Here is a 19,882-nt window from a genome sequence, read left to right on the forward strand (position 1 = left end):
AGGATACCAAGGGGACCAGAGCACGAAAGAAGCCCTGCTGTAATTGCACTCCTTGATGCTGGTTCCTGCCCCTTTCTATGTCACACTTCAGCCGTTGGCCAGAACAGTGTTACTAAGGCATAGGTCTGAGGAGTCATTCCCCTGCTTAGAAACTTTCAGGGGCCTCTAGAATAAGACCTCAGCCTCACATTTGTAGCCTTGGGCAGTCTGGCTCCATCCTGCCTCTCCAGCCTAATTTCACATTCATCCCCTCCCTATACTGTACTTGAGGCAGATAGGTGGTACAGTGCACAGAGTGCTGGGCCTGGAACAAAAAGTCCTGAATTCAGATCTCACCCCAGACACTTAGACGGGGAGAGTTGGATGTGCCTGAAATAACTGGACAACAGAAAATGGGGATCATAATAGCACCTCCTTTTTTGTGAGGATAAGCGAGTTAATATTTGTAATGCCCTTAGCCCAGTGCCTGCCACATAAGAGACACTTAGTTAAGTGCTAATTTCCTTCCTTCCCTTCTAGCCAAACCATTTGCTATTTTATGAACTGGACATGTCATCTCTCTCCTCCATGCATTTGAACAAGCTGGTGCCTCTCTCTGGAGCACACTTTCCTCATTTTTGCCTTTCAAAATCCTTGTCTTCTATCCAGGTTCCACTTAATTGGTGTTTATTGACTGACTGACTTTGAAGGGAATAAATACTTGTACTTTTTTTTTGCTATATTTTTAAAGTAAACATCCCTTTGTGAAAATCAATTGATGTTAAGTGGTTTAATGGAAATGGAGGGTCTAGTCACTGACCTCCTACCACCTCCCTTCTAAAATCTTCCTCCATCATTCTCAACCATTAGGACCCTCTCCCCTCAGATGCTCCTAAAGTTCTTGGTCTGGATCTCATCTTTACCTTGTACTCTCTACCCTATAGTACACGTATCTGTGTTTGATGCCGCCACCATCCCCTCTTAGCATTCTACTTTGCCCATAGTAGGGACATTAGCATTCTACTTCGTACATAGTAAGGGACATAATAAATATTTGTGGTTGAATCAATTAATCAACACTTTGGGAACAGCCATTCAGCTGTTCTGAATCTACTTAATTCTTTTGTCATGCAGCCTATGTTTCTCTATCTTACACCTAAGACTGTCATGATAGATTTGCTTATAATATAACAAATGCATTGATAAATTCCAAATCAATTATGTCTACATTTCCAATTTAGAAGTAGAATTACCCTACCAAAAATGAAAATGAAATTACTTTGGCTTGATTTGCTCTTAAGTGTGTTGGTACCCAATAGTCATTCTTTCTCTTTTAGAAGCCCTTTACAGCCTGATTGCACCCTACCTTGCCAAGCTGAATAGTAATTCCTCCGGCCTATTCCCCAAATTACTTTGTTTTTATTTGTATACATTTTGTATATTCTTGTATGAGTACATATTTTTCCACCAATTGAATGCCTATTCCTGATGCTCTCTATGTTAACCTCCTTCATTGGTAAAATGAGATATTGATGGTCAAATGAGATATTGATGGTAAAATGAGACAAGATGGCCTCTGAGATGACTCCCAGTTCAACTTTTCTGATTCTTTGATACTATGGCCCTTGTAGGGAGGGACAGTTTCGTTGACTTTGTATCTCTGGCTCAGGCAGGGGTCAGCAAACTACTTTCTGTTTTTGGATGACCAACAAGCTCAGAATGGTTATTTCATTGTAGAATACAACGGAATTTTATTTTAAAATGTGAAAACCATTCTAAGCATAAAAATCATTTTTAGTTGGACTTTGCTGACTGACCCCTGCTCTAGCACCTAGGACAGTGCCTGGCATATAGCATGTACTTAATAAACGGTCATTGATTAAGTATTCACAAACTTTTTAGTAGTCAGGAAATGATGTTAAGGTTGCTGGGATTTAGTTTGAGGAATTCTCTTCTTCCCCTTCTTGAAAACTGGGGCCATATCTGTCCATTTCTCATCACTGAGAACCTCCCTTGATCGCCATAGTCCCTCAAAGATTATCAACAGTACCTCTGCGATCACAGTTGCAGGTTCTCTTAATAACCTGAAGTATAATTAATTGATCTGGTTCAAGAGACATGAACTCATTTATAACATGTTTTAAAAAAATCAATCATCTACTATTTTAATCAATGAAAATTTGTTTAAAAAAAAAGAAATGACAAAAACTAAAAATTCAGGAAACCACTAGAAACTTGTATGCCCTTACTCAGAGTCGATAGACATTTATAAAGCACCTTCTATTCACTTGAAAATCATGACATCACCTTCCTGATGCTGGGGTCCTCTTTGAGAAGGAAGGACAAATAATAACCTATGAGTAGTAGTAGCTGCCCCACTGGGGACTCAACTAGCCAGGTCCTTCCTTCCTTCCTTCCTTCCTCCCTTCCTTCCTTTCTTCCTCTCTTTCCTTCCTTCCTTCCTTCCCTCCCTCCCTCCTCTCCCTCTGTCCACATAGGGAATCATACCCTTAACTTGTGGGTGCTCTGCCCAAAGCAATATAAATTTTGATCACTGAAACCTCACAAGTTATCTTGGGGTTTACAGGCTAGATTTCTTTTTTATGGACCATACTTAAACCCAAATCACTCTGACTCTCATTGATTGACCAACAGTAGGTCCCAGCCCAAGCCTCACTGGGTCACTGTTGGGGTTCTGATGGCTCAGAGTGAGCATAAATAGCACTTGTTTCTGTTTTGGCCAAAAGTCCCCTCCCAGATTGATTTTTTTTTTTTGACTTAGTAAAAGAGGCCAGTCTTTGCCTCATCTTTATGTTGCCTTAATTACTGAATGTGCTCAGTCAAACCTTGAAGCAAACCTTGGGAAAGACCTTAGCTTAAAAAGGCCAAGGTCTCCCACTGCATCCAGGGCCATCTCCAGTTGACCTGATCTATATCTTGCCACTAGACCCCGATAGCTCCAGAGGAGAGAGTGAGGCTGGTAACTGCACAGCGTGGCCTCACTTAAATCCAGTTCACTTGCATGTGATGGCATCACCTTCCTGATGTCATGGTCCTCTTTGAGAACAAAGGACAAACAATACCAACAAGCTATATACCAGTAACATTGTTAAGCCTTGAGGATACAAAGACAGAAAGACAGTTTCTGGCCCAGGGGCTCACACTTCTAAGGGGAAAACACATTAAAAAATGCTGAAAGATACTTGACACTTACTAACTGTGTGACCATGAGCAAGTCACTTAACCTCAATTGCCTCACCAAAAAGCCCCCCCCAAAAAAATGTTGAAAGAGGAACCAGGGTTTGGGAAATTATTTTGGGAAATGATGCCACCCGACTCCACCCGAAGTGCCCTGTGATCAGCACCTTCCCTCCTGATTCCTGGAGAGATCTAGCCCTGAGGGGCTCGTAGGAGTCCTTCTCTACTGGCCTTAGTTAAAGCTCCCAGTGGTTATCCCTCCTATTGTTAGGTGATCAGTTACTAGGCCCCCATTTTCATTTAAGCACTTAACGTCAATTGGCTTTTACTTTACTTTAACTATTTACCTTTAAAATATAACAAAAATAAATGTACAGACATTTCCCTCAAAGTCAGTCAGGCACTGTGCTAAGTGATAGGGATACAAAGAGAGGCAAAAGACTTCCTGCTTTCAGGTATCTCATGGTTTCATAGAGGATGCAGCTATGTACAGACAAGCAATATACAGGGTATATTCTTTACTGCAATTCGGTGACCAGAAGACTAATGCTGAATGTGACTGATATGGCTGTTTTAAGGTGTGTGGCTTAAGTGGTACTGTGTTGTGCATGTGTGTGTGTACACGTGCGCATGCATTCATTTCTTCGTATTCAGTGTATAGATTCAGAGCCAGAAGCAGACTCAGAGGCCATCAAATCTAACCCCCTCACATTACAGATTAGGAAACTGAGGCATAAGTGGCAGACCTGGGAATCCAGAGGCAGTGCTCTTTCCACTTATCAAGAAAGTCCCATTTCTTTTACCTTGTTCTGCCCCTTCCTTCTGAGTTCTTGAATTACTGAGCCAAAATGTGGCATTGATTAGCCAGGCGGGCTGGAACATGTGGCTTAATTGAAAGCCCAAACCCTGTGATAATGACAGCATCTGGAATCTGCTCCCTTTTGATGTTTGCTGGCTTGCTCCCGCCAATCACATGTGTACTGAAGGCCTGCTATGTGCCTGCCACTGACAGAACAGAAAGGACCACAGATCTGGGAACTGGTACAGCCTAGTTTGGGGGGTAACAGAACGTGCACCCAGAATCCCAGCTGTGTCACAAGTCTGCCAGATGAGCAGTTGGGAGAGCGTATCCTGCTGGAATGAGAGGTCGGCTATAAAGGGGCTGTCTAGCTGAGATGGATGGGAGCATGGGGCCAGAGCACCCCAAGTGGGGAGTCCCCTCAGCAGAGGGAAAGAGGCGGGGAAGCTGAGGTGCCCCACCTGGCCGGCGGGGAAACAGAAGCTGACACTGAAGAGATGGGGGCTAGAGCGTGTGAACTGTATTTGGAGACAGAGGGCCTGTGTCCTGTTTGTGAACCTAAGCAAATCGTTTCATGTCTCTCAGCCTCTGTTTACTTGTCTGCAAAGTTCAGCTCTTTAAGGCCCCCTTCTGCTCCAAATCCTGGCCATCTGTTTTAGACCATCTCTTCCCTTTTTCTCAGTGAGCGCCAGCTGGGCTGTGGCCAGGAGCCTGCAGTGTCTGCATGAGGAGGCCCTTCTCCCAGTGGTCTCATCCTTAGCCTTCTCCCAGGCGCCAGTGTGGCATCGTGTCCGAGACCAGAAGCGCTTCTGTCCCTGCCCTTTCTCCGATCCTTCTGGTTCTGAGGAGGCACCACCGTCCGTCCAGTCCCTCACACTCATTCATTGTTCTCCCTTCTGCCTTACTCCCCGCATCCAGTCACTTGCCAGGTCTTGTCATTTCTGCCTCCATGTTGTCCTTTCTAGCCGCTGTTTTTCTCTTCACCCACACACCCCCCGCTATAGTTCAGATCCCTTTGTGGCCATCCATGCTAAAATGCCCCTTCCACTCCAGTCCCTATTGAGCTGCCATATTTATATCCCGCAGAGCCTGTGGCCAGCCGTCAGTGCCCTGTGCAGGACACTTGAGCAGCTCCCTGTTGTGTCTCAGGGAAAAAGTCAACTCCCCCCTTGGCATTGAAAGCCCTTTGCACTGTGACTCCTAGCTGCCCTTCTAGACCGATTTCACCTTGGTCCCCCTCAGGTACTCTGCTCTACACAGGGAAGGTGCAAACCCGTGCTGGCTGAAGAGCTTACTTCCTTAGCTGGGTGCTCTCTGTGCTAAGGAGATCACAGATGGGGAGCCCGCCCTCACAGGTGTGTGCTGTGTTCCCCCATGGAACCTAAGCTTCTTGGGGGCAGAGACAGTTTAGTTTTTGTCTTTGTAGCTCCATTAGCAAACACAGTACCTGGCGCAGAGAGAATGCTTCATAAATGTTTATTGTACTGATGAATTTGGTCAGCTGCTTGAGGGCTTCGGGCATTTGGGGGAGTCCTCTCTTTTCCCCTGGCTTTAGATTCAGCAAAACCCGTTGTTTAGCCTGGAAGAGCATACATAGACCGTTCGGAGTTTGCTTCAGCCAACTTGAACCTGTGCAGTATTGGCCTGCCCTGCTTACCTTGAGAGAAACTGGAGGCAGACTAGGAGATGACTCAGAAGGGACCCTGGGGAGAATCAGCTTTGGACTCTGGAGAGTTGGGCAGTAGCTTCCTGAAGGGACGTGAGAGTGCAAGGTTGAGGGGATGCGGGTGGCCTTCATTTCTGGGGTGACCCCCACAGGCCAGGTGATGCCTGTTGAGCGGCAGGGCGTGGCTACCCTCTGGGGGCTGTGCAGGGGACACTGGAGACCCAGGGATAGTCTCACCTATTGACTCGGGCTTCTCTTCCACCTGAGACATGGGGCTGCTTTTACCTCCTCAGGTGTTTGTGCTGTTCTAGCTTGCCCTTCCTTGGTTTATTGGGAAGTGAGGCTGCAGTGCCTGCCTGGGCATGTGGGGGAAGGGCCAGAAGAGCCCAGATGATCGAGGAGTATTGGGGTGCTAGGATACATATCAGAGCCTACCAACCTGCTGGTGAACAGGACCCTTTCCCCCTGATTCCCCCCAGTCAAGGACTTGGTGTTTCTGTAGCTTCCAAGGACCTGATCTTTTTGTTTCAGGACATTTACAACTCAAGGTAGAAGATGAGCCAGGAAATAACTTTTTTCTAGGTCTGTTATTCAGAACTAAACATCGGTTTATCCTTTTAGGATTTATTTAAAAAAAAAAAAAAAAGTTTGCTACTGCATTGGCCGGGAATCGAACCCGGGCCTCCCGCGTGGCAGGCGAGAATTCTACCACTGAACCACCAATGCTCCAGCTGTCAGCAGCTGTGCTAGCAGCTCTCTACAGCATCCGCCTCGAGCCCCCTTGTGTATGTGCTGGCTCACAGCACTCTTGTCCAGCTGCCACATCAGCAGCTAAAGAACAGGGCTGAGGTCTGGGGAGAAGTGTGTTTGTACATTTGACAGGAGTCAATAGAACTTACAGATGTGTGGGGCGGAAACCAGAGTTAGATGTGCTCTTTCCCCAGGGGAAAAGAAAAGCCTGAAGACTTGGGCATTAGTCTGTCTGTGTACTGCTCACTTTCTGAATTGGTTCCCAGTCTGGTGACAGAATGTAGGAGTGTGATATGCATTCCTTTGGAAGTTAGAGATGTGAGCAAGGCTGTGGAATGGTCAGCATTTCTTCCACATGGACTGTGTTTATATACTCACAGACCTGAAGTGTGCAGTGATTGAAAGAGCCCTTGTGTTCTGAAGGAGCAGCAGAACAAGGGAGGAAGGGAAAAAACTGCTGCATTGGCCGGGAATCGAACCCGGGCCTCCCGCGTGGCAGGCGAGAATTCTACCACTGAACCACCAATGCTGTGCGAGGCAGCATCTGCAGTGCCTTCTCAACTCCTGCCCAGCAAACTCCAAGGTTTCTCACCTGACTGATCTGTGTGGTTGGGGGAGCAGAAGTTGACAAACAGGTTTGTTAGGTGGACCTGCTCATGCTCAGCTTAGACTGAAAAATCTTCCCATGTTGCTGTGGAAATTAACCAGATCCCAACATAAGAATCCTAAAAATCCTCTCCAGTACTCATCCCACTGAGGGGAGATCTGTAGAGATTGCCAGGAATCCGAGAGTGTTAGTGAATGCTGGGCCCCTGGAGAAGGGAAAGGGCCTACAAGGTCTGTAATTAGGGAGGTCCTCTAGCTAGGTGTTCTCTGGAGTTTGAGGCTCTCCCCAGTCTGACCTGACTTAGCCCTGGGTTTGAGTTGTGCGAATAAGCTGGGGAGAAGTACATCTGTTTCCATGAGTAGAAAATGCCAAAAGATGACTGAATCTGCTCATTTAGACATAGGGGAGGAGCTGACTTTACCCTCTTCTGTTAACATTTATTACCACTCAGACACTGCCTCATTCTGCCCCAGACCAGGCCTCAGAAGTAAACTGCCTAGGGTGTTCAATAAGTCAGTAATTTAAAAATGCACACCTCCCTATCACATGTCTGAGCTGATGAACTTTAAGGAACTTGGTCCTCCCAACTCCAGAAAGTAAGACAGATAGCAAATACTCTCAGATTTCATTCATTCAGCAAATATTTATTAAATGCCCACTGTGCTCCAGGCATATAGGAAATAACAAAAACACAAACCGAATAGGCCCTGCCCTCAAAGAGCCTACGTTAATTATATTGGGGGCAGGGGGAGAAACACATACACATATTTTGAGAATTGGCACTAATAATGGGGAGGATATTACATAGGCTTCTCATAGCAGGTGGCACCCAAGGTAAACTTCGAAGAACACCAAGGATTCTGCAAGGACATGGAGGCAGGAGAGAGAATGCTGTGTACAGGGAATAGCCCTGTACCCATTTTGTCTGGAAGAAGACTCTTATGTTAAGCCTGGAAAAGTAGGCTGGAACCCTACTGAAAAGGACTTGGAAAGCCAGGTAGAGGAACCTGCTTTTCTCTGGTGGTGATGGGGAGTCACTGGAGTATCTTGAGCCGGACAGGGATGTGGTAAGGACAGTGTCTTAGGAATATCAGTTTCACAGGTAGAAGAATTAGAAGGCTACTGCAGCAAATAATGAGGGTTTGAATGTTCATGTGTGCATGGACAGAAGGGAACACCTGGGAGATGTAATTTGGAGGTCAGATCCGTGAAACTTGGAGGTTGATTGGCTGTGGCTGAGGGAGAGAAATTATTGAGAAAGGCTGCGGGGTTACAATCCGGACAGTCCTCTCAACAGAAATGGGGAGGGATGTTCTCTGTTTGGGACATGATGAGTTAAGAGGTCAGCAGCATGTCCCGCTGAAGGTGTCCAGTGGGTGTTGGTAATGTGGACCTGGAGTTCGGGGAGAGAGAGATGCCACATCTGTCGTCAGTGCAGTGTAGAGAGAGGCTGCGTGTGAATCTGGATCTGAGGGACATCTGCATAGGGACCAGTAGTGGAATTCATGGGAGTTGCTGAGATCAGGAGAGCATGTAGATGCCATCCCCCTCCTGAAGGAGAGGTGATGGACTCAGTGCAGAGTGGAGTGTAGATAGATAATAGATACGCACTCCGTGTGTGTGGCGGGGGGGGGGGGGGGGGGGCATGACCAATGCAGGAATTTATTTTACTTTACCATACATATTTGCACCAGGTTTTGGTTTTCTTGCTTTCTCAGTGGATGAGGGAGGTGTGAGGTATCAGGGAGAAAATTCAGAACCAAAAAGAAAAAAGATTGATTTGAAGAGAGAAAGCATGCAGAAAAAGAGAAGGCTGATCAGAATGGGGCCGTAGGTGATTTCATTTTACATTAAGGGAAATTGGCACAAGGTGGGGAAATGGCTAGAAAACTGGGAAAGAACCTAGCCTTCCTGATTCCCGATTCCCCTTTCTAAACTAGTCACCCTTCTCCTTTCACTTGACTAACCCAGAGTGTGGAACTTCAGCATAGCAATCCTGTTCCTGACTGCTTGGATTTTTTTGTTGAACCAGAGCAAGCTGGCTTCAGATCCACTGCTTTGCCTCCCATGAGGGTGAATTTGGAGGCTTCCCTAGGCTTCATGCAGAATCTGGCTCGGGGTGGGATAGTGAGGAGAACAGTCATAGGCATGGCCAGGAAAGAGACACTTGTGGGAGGCTCTGCTCTCTGAGGTGCTCCTGCTTCCCGGATGCCTTTTGCTCTACCACCCCTCTCTCTCTCTCTCCTGTCCCTAGGCTAGTTCGAGAGTTTGTGGCCCAGAATAACACAGTACAAGTTAAGCATGTGATCCAGATTCTGTCCCAGGAGTTTGCTCTCTCTCAGCACCCTCACAGCCGGAAAGGGGGCCTTATCGGCCTGGCAGCCTGCTCCATTGCATTGGGCAAGGTAGGTCTGGGGAATCTTCCAAATATCCCCTGAGAAATGCAAAGTTCCAATCTTTCTGCAGACCTAGCTGTATTCTCTTTGTATTAGGACCATCAAGCATGGCTTAGTCACCATGCCCAGCCCCCAACTCAATCCTAGGAGGCAGGTGTACTACCTTGCGGACCCTTAACCCAATCCTTAAATTCTGCCCTTAGTTTTATTCCTGAGAACTCCTGTTACAAGTAGGAGCTGAATGTAGATCTGCGGGAATTTGGGGGGCTTATTTATTCATTCTTTCTTTGCTTGATCCCTCCTGCACCCCCCAGGACTCTGGATTGTACCTGAAGGAGCTGATTGAGCCAGTACTAACATGCTTCAATGATGCTGATAGCCGCTTGCGCTACTACGCCTGTGAAGCCCTGTACAACATCGTCAAGGTGGCCCGGGGCTCTGTCCTGCCCCACTTTGATGTGCTTTTTGATGGACTGAGCAAGGTAAAGAGTTATCTTTCCCATGGAGTCTGGGGCTCTGGGCTCCTGGGATGAGCCTGTGCTCTTGTAAAGACCCACCTGCTGTATGAAACCTTTGACCTCTCCTAATCACGTGCCAGGGGCAGCCAGATGGCATAGTGGATAGAGTGCCAAGCCTGGAGGCGGGAAAACCTGAGTTCAAATACTGGCTGTGTGACCCTGGGCAAGTCACTTAAACCCTGTTTGCCTCCGTTTCATCATCTGTAAAATCAGCTGGAGAAGGAAATGCAAACCACTCCAGTGCCTTTGCCAAGAAAACCCCCAAATGGGGTCACGAAAAGTCAGATACAACTGAAAATGACTGAACAAATCACATGCTAGCCAGCCTCCCAGCCTCCTTTATATACCTTTCTTGGCAACTCAAGGGGCCTGCTGTGTTGCAGACAGCCCTGTGGAGGCATTGGGGCCTAGCTCTAGCCCACCTTCCAGGATTCGATGTTTTGGGGGAGGAAAGGGGGATGATGGGGAAAGGCATAATATTAAATTTTGAAGCCTGAGGAGGAAGGGAAAGTATCCGCACACAACAGTAATTCACAGTCCCTGCAAGACGAGGGTGTTCATCTGGGCCTTGGCTCCTTGCTGAGGTTTTGTTTTGCCTAACCCAGCTTCTTCTGCCCGTCCCCAGGTTCTTGAGGCTTAGGTTCCAAAAATAAGAGACTCTTAAGTTTGCTGATGAGCGCCAAAGCCACACTAGTCATTTTTCATCGCCTTCTGTGTCTAGGAGGTTTGTGATGTGCTAAACTGCTCTCATTTCCTTGGCTTCCAGTTGGCTGCTGATCCAGATCCCAACGTCAAAAGTGGCTCTGAGCTCCTGGACCGCCTCTTGAAGGTATTCACCATTGTGATGCCTCGTTGCCGTTCACGCGCTGCTGCTCCCTCCTCCCCACACAGGGCTCTTTGGCCTTGACATTCACTCATGCTCTGTTTTTCAAATCCTACTCCCTCCTCTCCAAAAAGTTGTATAGTTTTCTTCCTCTCCAGTTTTGTCTTCCTTGTGGCTTACATTCGCTTACCTCCTGGCTCTTTCTGGGAAACAGCATGCTAGTTTTATTCAGTGCAGACCCTTCCTTGGTCTTCTTGGAGTGTCACAAGCTTATTTCTGCCTTTGGGCTTCCATCCCTCCGTCTGCAGCGTAGTTCCCAACTGGTTCCCCTTGGAATGTACTCCCCTCATTCGGTTTCCTTCCCTTTTCCTCTCTGTCAGCCGTTACGCCCAGGGAACTCGTCTTTCCCAGAATCGTAACTCAGCAGTCAGTATCAGCTACTCCCCTGTGTTCTCCTGACAGAGTGCCTGGGCCCACTGGGTATTCTGGGGAGAGTGTGGAGAAGTAGGCTGATGTCTGAGCCAAGCTGTAACTCGGCATTTAAGATCTGCTTTGGCCTACAGGACATCGTGACCGAAAACAACAAGTTTGACCTAGTGAGCTTCATCCCCTTGCTGCGGGAGAGGATTTACTCCAACAACCAGTACGCCCGGCAGTTCATCATCTCCTGGGTAAGCATGGCCTCGCACGTCGCTGACAGGGTGACTCCAGGAAGGCAACTCTTTGTTTAGTTCTTTGGAAATCGTGACTCTTCCATTTGCTTCCTTTTGGCTCAGATCCTGGTTCTCGAGTCTGTGCCTGATATTAACCTGTTAGATTACCTGCCTGAGATCCTCGATGGGCTCTTCCCCATCCTGGGAGACAACAGCAAAGAAATACGGAAAATGTGAGTCCGGTGTGTGAGTGGTCCAGTGGATACGGTATCCCCTGTGTGTGTGCGAAGAGCAGAGTGTCCTCCTGACCTCGCCAACTGTTACACAGAGTAAATGGTACAGATACGGCCCTGTGTTCCCTAGAAACTCTGGGTGGGTCGTCTTCTAAAAGAGATCCCTGGCTTATTCAGTTTGGAAGGGATCTGAACAGTCATCTGGCTCATCCACCTCACTTTCTAGTTGAGGAGACTTCGGCTTTTGCCGCAGACAAAACAAAGCCAGGGGTAGGTGTAGCTGGCACATGCCTCTTCTTTCTCTCCTCCCGGCAGGTGTGAGGTAGCTCTCGGAGAATTCTTAAAAGAAATTAAGAAGAATCCCTCCAGTGTCAAGTTTGCCGAGATGGCCAACACGCTGGTGATTCACTGCCAGGACTCAGGTGAGTGTTGAAGGGTTGCAGCTTTGCATCTGTGGGCTCTTCCTGGGGCTTGCTTCTTTGCAGCTGTTTCTCCAGAACCACTGGGGTGTGAGCAGGAGACAAACCCAGACCCTGGAAAGACTGTCAGTCACCTTGAAGGTCAGGAGTCTTCTTGAGAAATAGAATAGCACCATTGTGGCAACCAAGATGGGGCCTGGTAGCCTGTGCTAGAGAGGAATTAGCTGGCTGCCCATTTGTCTCTTCCTGGTGACATGTGCAGCAGTGGTGCTCATACCTCCAGGGATCAGAGCTCCATTGGGGATTGCCATTCTCACCTGAGAACCCAGCATGGGCTGCTACCGGGTTTCCAGGATGAGATGGAATCTTCTCAGCGAGGCTGGGAAGAACCCTTAATCCTGGGGTTATTTTTCCCCTCGCCCTTTGTCCATGGACTCGAAGTGGCCCTGATGCCTTCTCTTTCAGATGATCTGATTCAGCTCACAGCTATGTGCTGGATGAGGGAATTCATCCAGCTGGCTGGCCGGGTGATGTTGCCCTACTCCTCGGGGATCCTGACAGCCGTTTTGCCCTGTCTGGCCTATGATGACCGAAAGAAAAGTATCCTTAGCCCTTGGGCAGCAGAGATAAGACCAACACCAGGAGGGGCTGAGGAGTTGGGGAATCTTGGAAAACTTTTCATTAACTCCAAGTTCTGACTGAGATCAGTGAGTGACTGCATTTGAGAGTCTTTGCCATCTCTGCTCAGTAGGAACAGAAGTGTTGTTAGGGTCACCTCCTGAGTGCTCTCCTTGGGATCCAAAACATTGGAATCAGCCTCACCCCTCGGCGGGGATCGAAGCATTAAGCCAGTCCGGGTAAGCAGGCACCAGAACAGGGTGTTGGCAAAGAAGCCAGAGCCTTCCAGAGGAAGCGGGGACTGAGGTGACCAAGGGAGAAGATGAGTCAGGTAATGCTGGCCTGTCGTTCGGTCTGTGCTGTGGCCTTCATGTTTGAAGGAGAACCCCAAGTTCGTGTGATCATAGACCTGGAACTCAGAGGGTCCTCAGAGGCCAGACAGCCCAGTACTCTCAATTTAGAGGTGAGGAGATTTAGGCCGAGGGAGGTTACGCAGGGGTAGAGTAGGAGTCCAGCTTCTCTCTTCTTCCCGCTGTCTCGTGCTGCCCCTTACATCCGTCCAATCAGGCATCAAGGAGATGGCCAACGTGTGCAACCAGAGCCTGATGAAGCTGGTCACCCCTGAGGACGACGAGCTGGATGAACCGAGGCCCAGAGCCCTGAGCCATCCAGAGACCAGCCCAGACGACTCGGTAGCCAAGCAGGAGGTGACTGCCAATGGTGAGTGCCCCTGCCCCAGGAGGTGGCCCTGAGGAGCTGAGATCCCAAGGGCTTGTTTATTGGAAGGACCATGGGGTATCTGCCTCTGCAGGTCTCTGTCTGTGCCCTTCTATCCATTCACATGCCAGCACCTGGTTCAGGCCCTCCTTACCTCTCACTCGAACTATTGCCAAGGCCTCCTCCTTGGTCTCCCTGCCTCCAGTCTCTCCCCTTTCCACTCCATCCTCACCACAGCTGGAACATGGGATATTCCTAAAGCTCATGTCTGACCCCATCACTCCCCTGATCAGGAAACTCCAGTGACTCCCTCTTCTCTCTAGGCCCGCATACAAACTCCTTTGTCCTTAGAAACCTGTGCGTTACTCTGCTTCGTGCACCAGCCGTACAGTCCTGACAGGCCAGCCTTCTCACTGCTTCTCACACATCTCCCACCTCTGTGCTTTGGTCTGAACTGTTCCCCGCTCCTGCAGCACCACTCCCTCCATCCTCACCTTCACTTCTTGTGGTCCTTGGTTTTCTTCAAAGCTCAGCTCAAGGGCCCCTGTCTTTGTACCTGCAGCTTTTCCTGACCAACCTCCCCCCCTCAACTTGCCGGTGCCTCCCACCACATAATTTGCTTGGGTTTATTTGGCATGTATTTTGTATTTATGTATTTATACCTGCTGTCTCTCCTGAGAGAATGCAAGCTCCTATTTCAAGGCCCGTTTCATGTTTGTCTTTGTATGCTCTACACCTTACGTACATAGTAGGTGCCTAATAAATAATTGTTGATTGATTCCTGGGGTAGGCTTTACCCACACGGGGCCAGATCTGCTCTCTACGCTAGTGAGGAGTGAGACATAGACCGATAACTGTCCTGTTCAGGTCTAGTTCCCGGCTTCATTCTAGAAGGCAGCCCCCGAGGCCTGGGGGGATTTGCCTGAGTGGTGGCTCCTGCAGGAAGAGAAGAAGTGTCTGGGCCAGAGTAGGTTGTGGGCCGGCCTTCGCCTTGGCCCTCCATGTCTGGGAGTGCCCCAGGCCTTGTACAGGTGGCCTCACGTTTATGGACAGGGAAGGAGGCTTATGAGAGCTGTAGGCCTGCCCCTGAACCTTTCTCAGCCACCTTGGCCAGCACCCTGCCCGTCCTGGCTCATGGAAAGGGTCTTCAGGAAGTCTCTCTCCTTGTAAACTTAGCTGTCTTTTCTCATTTATGTACATGACATCAAAATGATTTTTGTGCTAATTTGCTAGACCACTAGAAGGTGTTAAGAACTTGAATAGTTTCATGTCTGTTGAATTAGCATTGTTATTTATGGTGAAGGGGTATCCATTAGCTCTGGGGCCCTGGAACTTTTTAGAACTCTTTCTAAAATTAAGAGCCAGAGAGTGAATTCCTTTGTAGCTTCCCAGTGTCCTCAAAGTCAAGCAGACCACCCAGGGGACCCGAAGGGATCTCACAGTTTAGAATTAGTTAATGTCTGTTCTCAGATGCTTTATTTTTAACACAATCAGAAAACCATAGTTGCGTGTAGTCTTCGATGTTTCTGGTATGTGGCGCAGAGCAGAACGGAATGCAGGAGGCCTCCGAGTGTCATGTTACAGTGATGCTGCCTGCCACTGTGAGTTGAGCCGAATAAAACAGCTGGAGGCAGAGCTGAGCACAGCTGGAGCATTGGTGGTTCAGTGGTAGAATTCTCGCCTGCCACGCGGGAGGCCCGGGTTCGATTCCCGGCCAATGCAGCAGCAAACTTTTGAAAGAATTTTTTGAAATCTGGTTTCTTTTTTTTCTCTCTCTTAACCTGTCATTAACATGGCACTCTAAAGATACTTTGTTAGTGACCCAAGGAGAGTTTTCTTAGTGGGCGAAGATCTTGGGGATCTTAAATTTTTCTTGTCCATCTTCAGCCACATGATGGCTTTGGATGGCTCCCCCGCAGCTCCCCTTCTCCCAGGGTGGAGCCCTTTCCTACCCCATGCTATTTATGTGGCTGGGTCAAGCTCAGAGGGAAGAAATTGCTCTGAACAACAAGAGGAATGAGCCTGCAGTGACATGGCAGCTGTTAGAAGTCTGTCTACCAGCAGGAGCATTGGTGGTTCAGTGGTAGAATTCTCGCCTGCCACGCGGGAGGCCCGGGTTCGATTCCCGGCCAATGCAGCTAACTCATCTTTTAAAAGAAATTCCTTCACACTCTTCAAGCAGCTGCATTCTAACCAAAGCATTACCATAACTACGCAAGCCAAACAGTGTGAGTTCAGATTTTAATGCCCTATAAAGGGTGTTATGGCAGCTAAGAGCTCAGTTCATAGCTATTCCCTGGGTGTGGCTCATTTGTGGGCTCTCAGCCCAGTATGGGTAACTCCTCCTTGAAGCTCTCACCCACCAAAGCTGCCTGGGAGAAATCACACATGTATAGTGGGCTCTAAGGGCTAGTTGAATTAATGAACCGAAGCTTAGAGAAGAGTGTTGACTGAAGGTCACCAATCAGTAGCAAACCTGAAAAAAAAACACAGCAATCTAGATCCTCTGGCTTCCTCGTGGTACTTAAGTTATTGAATAAGATAGTCATTCCAATGATGAAAAAGCCCATGAGTAAGAAATCTGGCTGGAGTTTCTCTTCATCGACTAAACTTTCCCTTTGAAAATTGAGTTCCCAAGCAGTAGCTTCGTAAGACCATAAGAGAGATCAAGTCGGCCTGACTTTCCAATCCCGCCTGCTTATGTAAAGGGCTCAGAGCCAGAATCGATGGCCACACCACCCATGGTAGGCCATTCCGAGTGTGCTCACCAGCAGAGAAGAGCCAGAGAGACAAGGATTTGTTTTCTCCTCCTGTAAATGATGGGATAAGTCCTGTGACAGTGCACACTCTCACAATAACATTTTCTACTAAAGTAAAGGGGGGGGGGCAAGTTTTATCCAGTGCTTTTGAAGTAGTATTTGATACATTTGAATTCTAGTAGAGCCAAAAAATAAGGGCATTCCCATAATGAAAGTTCACTGTAATTAGATTCCATTTATGTCAGAGAATAGCTCAAAATTTCACTTGTCTTTCTTTAGACAGGTCAAGCACTACCACCACCCATTTCTTCCACCTTTGTGCTTTGTAAAGTGTGGTCATCCTGAATTTCAGCCAGAATCCGTAAGAGGGTTCTTCAGCTCCTTAGTGCCTAAAAAATCATGATCATATGACAAAGGGGAGAAAATGTTAAAATTTCTAATATTATTCCTTTCAACCTTGAGTGCTGAAAATCAATTTTGGATGATGGTTCAGTTCATTTTATCAAGAAGGAATGAGCTGATTGGCTAAATATCAGTAAACAGAGTTGAGCTAGCCAGCAGACTGAGGAGGAATTGAGGGGGCATAGACTTTGTAGTGAATCCATCCTTCAGAGACTACAGACCCCCTTTGGAATTCTCCAAGCCAGCTCAGTGCTTGGTCTGACACCAGCCTGGAGAGAATCCTATAGCCCCAGGTTGAAACCATCCATTGTCCCAGCGTCTCAGGGAAGCAAGGAGTGTCCTCTTTCACCTTTCTGTTAAGAACTCGGTACGTCCTTGGGCTGTGTCCCTTATTTCTGAGGGGTCATCTGCCTTCAAGCTAATGGGTCTGTTCCTGTCCCTGTTTCTAGGCTGCTTAGATGCTTCTTGTGACTCCAGCTTCAGTGTCTTCACTCCAGCTAGGTAAGTCATTTGTGCCGCTGGAAGGTCTTTGCCGGGAGGGAGGTAGCCTGGGAAGAGAACCACAGAACCACGGTCATCAGGGCATTCATTAACAGCTGGGGTGTCAGAAGAGGAATAGAGGGTAATGTCTCGCACAAGAAGGCTCATAGAAAAAGGGGATGAAACACCAGAGAATCCTGGATCTGGGCTGGAAAAGACCATAGAGGCCATTAAGTTGCACCTCCCCATCCCCCTCATTTTGCGGATGAGTTATTGGGCCAAAGGCTGTGCTGAACTTCCCGTACCACTGCGCCATGTTTCCTGAAGGAAGGCCCCTGTCGAACGTGGTCAGAAGCTTCCAAACTGCCATCGGGGTGGGGGGCCCCAAAGGGACACACCAGAGCTAGTGGAAGTGGTGGGTCAGAGGAGTCAGAGCTGGAGAGGCTGCAGAAACTCAAGTCTCCCAGTGTTCCTCAAGGGCCACCCAAGCGGCCTCAGGGTTGCCTTTGACTAAAAGGAATCTTGGGTAGAGGCTAGAGATAGAGGGTGGGATCACCACACGGTGGCAGTGTTGCTACAGTGTTTCCTCTAGGCTCCCTACCCCTGGGAATGGCTTGAAGCAAATGTGTTTTTCTTCTTTGAGAAATGTATGAAATTCACTGAGGGATGAGAGGCCCCTTGGAGGGACTGTTTCACTCCCATCCCAGTAGCAAACTACAGGGTCTGCTCTATCCATCGAAACTTTTGGGTTAGGGAGTGCTGACAACTGTAAGAATGGTATTTTCTTGTGTGGAATGAGCAATAGCTTTGCCAGGGACTTTTCATTCTTTCCCTGGGCATTGGCTGTGCCCTGCAGAAGTCATGTGTAACGAGGAGAGGATCCCCCCGCGCCCCCCCCGACGTTCCCCCATTCTTAGCATGTGTGCCAAACTGACTGACCCCAGAAACCACTTGACTTTCCCTAGGCCCTTGCTCCTGAACAAGCCACTCCCCAGTATTGGTCTTCCTTTTCCACATGCTTCACCAGAGCTTTTGTCCATAGCAGGCATAGGATCTGAGCCATGCTTGTGACATGTTGAAGCTGCTGGTGATTTTTAGTCATATAAACCAAACACTCCTTTCACAAGCTTGGTGTCCCAAAGGTCACCCATTCTTTGGTTGGCTAGGTGAAGATGATTAGTTCATTTCACAAAGCATTTTAGACATTTGGGGTGCAAAAAACACAGAGAATATAGTCTGTGCCCACAAAGACCTTAAATTTTATTAGGGGATGCTGGGCATCCACAAGTAGAGTGTGAGGAAAATCGAAGGAGAGAACAGAACAGTGGCAAGAATCGGAAAAGCTTGCAGGAGGTGACCCCTGAGCAGAGCCTTGAAGGAAGACAAGGATTCTGAGGAACAGCTGAAGAGGGCTAGTGCAGATGCCCATAGATGGGCGATGCACTGTGATGCTTGTGGTCCAGTGGAGCTGGTAGCTAGAGCTCATGAAGAGGAGGAGTGTGAAAGAAGACTGGGGAGAGAGGGGCAGCCTGGTTGGAGGAGGCCTTCCAGGCCCGCTGAGGATGTTGGCATGTGATCTTCCAAGCAATGGGAGTCTCCTGGAAGCCTTCAGACCAGGAGAGGGGTGTGCCTACCTGTGCCTTGGGGAGGTTATTTGGGCATGCGAGTGGAGAGTGGATTGGAAAGGGAAGAGACTGGAAGCAGGGAAACCTCCTACTCCTGTTAGCACAAAGCTACAGTTTCTCCCTTGGAAGGGACCTCGGCACTCATCTCACCCAGCTCAGAGGAGGGCAGAGTCTTAGCAAATTGTTATTTTTCAGGCTCTGAATAGCCGAAAGATCATTTCTAAAATTGCTAGGTAGGTTGATTGTTCATTAAACCTCCACAATTGCCTCGTGTTCCAGACTAGCAAACACAATCATTTTACTTGGCAGGAAAGTATCTCCATTGGGTTAACCTCCTCTTAACTAGTTACTTCCAAATTGGTGTATGACGGCAGAGCATGTTTTCATTCTCTGCCTTTCCCCGTGGATCCAGAGCATCCTGACTTCTTATTTCAACTCTCTCTGTCACTGGCCAGAAGAAGGAGAGCTCAGAACAGAAGTAGGAAGAAAGGTCTGGGAAGTCAGGGAGTTTGGGCCTCACCAGAGCCAGAAGCCTGTTTTATACCTTCTGGTCAGTGAGGGACAGGCACCTTCCGTGGAGCAGAGGGTAAAGTGGCGGATTCTTCTAAGCAGTTTTAAACAAGCTCCCAGGCACGTCTTTATGGGGAGCTTGGGATTATCAATGCCACTTCATTCTCAAGCTCTTGGCCCAGGTGGTAGACAAGTTGTAAAGACTCAGTAAAAATTCATTCATGCTAATAAATCTAAAGCACGTGATGGCTATTCACTGACCCCCACAGTTACTCCCACAAAGGCTCAGACTTGCCTGAACCAGGTCAAGGAAAAAAGACATTTTAAGTGGGTGGGGAAGCAGCATGGCCTGTCCCTCCGACTGGCCAGGATCCCAGAAGGCAGGGTGGACCAGTAACTCCAAAACAGGCCAACCAAACTGGATTCAGGATCCAGTCTGTGCCCTCTGAAAAAGCTAAGCTGCTGCTGCTGGGCAGCTGCATGGAAGCGGCTAGCCCAAAGGCAGCTGTGACCCCCATGTCCTCTCCTGGCCCACTGGGGCCTGGCATCACTGCTGCCTCTCAGCCTGCCTGGGGAGCCTGAGGAAAAGAGGCCCAGGATGAGGTGTCTTCTGGTCAGCAAAGTAACTCCCAGACTCACCGACGGAGGGCCACTGCGAGGTCCCAGAGATGCATGCATACGCTTGTGGGGATCCATTGATGTGGCTGGTATTTTCTGGAAAGGTAATGGA

The 19,882-nt window shown here is 48.4% G+C and overlaps 1 protein-coding gene and 4 non-coding genes across 5 annotated transcripts in view; 3 read left to right on the forward strand and 2 right to left on the reverse strand.

Moving 5' to 3' along the window:
- The window catches only part of VAC14 (Vac14, PIKFYVE complex component), a 124,165-nt gene that overhangs the window by 7,461 nt on the left and 96,822 nt on the right, over positions 1–19,882 (forward strand). Inside the window, exons 2-10 of the mRNA XM_027857873.1 lie at positions 9,254–9,404; positions 9,710–9,877; positions 10,680–10,742; positions 11,300–11,407; positions 11,513–11,622; positions 11,938–12,044; positions 12,507–12,641; positions 13,227–13,379; positions 16,987–17,038. Coding sequence (XP_027713674.1) covers positions 9,254–9,404; positions 9,710–9,877; positions 10,680–10,742; positions 11,300–11,407; positions 11,513–11,622; positions 11,938–12,044; positions 12,507–12,641; positions 13,227–13,379; positions 16,987–17,038 — 1,047 coding nt within the window. The remainder of the gene's footprint in view (positions 1–9,253; positions 9,405–9,709; positions 9,878–10,679; positions 10,743–11,299; positions 11,408–11,512; positions 11,623–11,937; positions 12,045–12,506; positions 12,642–13,226; positions 13,380–16,986; positions 17,039–19,882) is intronic.
- TRNAG-GCC lies at positions 6,298–6,368 on the reverse strand. Its single transcript has one exon. It is a non-coding gene; the product is annotated as a tRNA-Gly (tRNA).
- On the reverse strand, positions 6,851–6,921 carry TRNAG-GCC. Its single transcript has one exon. It is a non-coding gene; the product is annotated as a tRNA-Gly (tRNA).
- Positions 15,028–15,098, forward strand: TRNAG-GCC. The gene has a single exon. It is a non-coding gene; the product is annotated as a tRNA-Gly (tRNA).
- On the forward strand, positions 15,443–15,513 carry TRNAG-GCC. Its single transcript has one exon. It is a non-coding gene; the product is annotated as a tRNA-Gly (tRNA).

This window comes from Vombatus ursinus, unplaced genomic scaffold (assembly GCF_900497805.2).
Source record: "Vombatus ursinus unplaced genomic scaffold, bare-nosed wombat genome assembly UNPS02012515.1, whole genome shotgun sequence".
NCBI classification, from domain to species: domain Eukaryota; kingdom Metazoa; phylum Chordata; class Mammalia; order Diprotodontia; family Vombatidae; genus Vombatus; species Vombatus ursinus.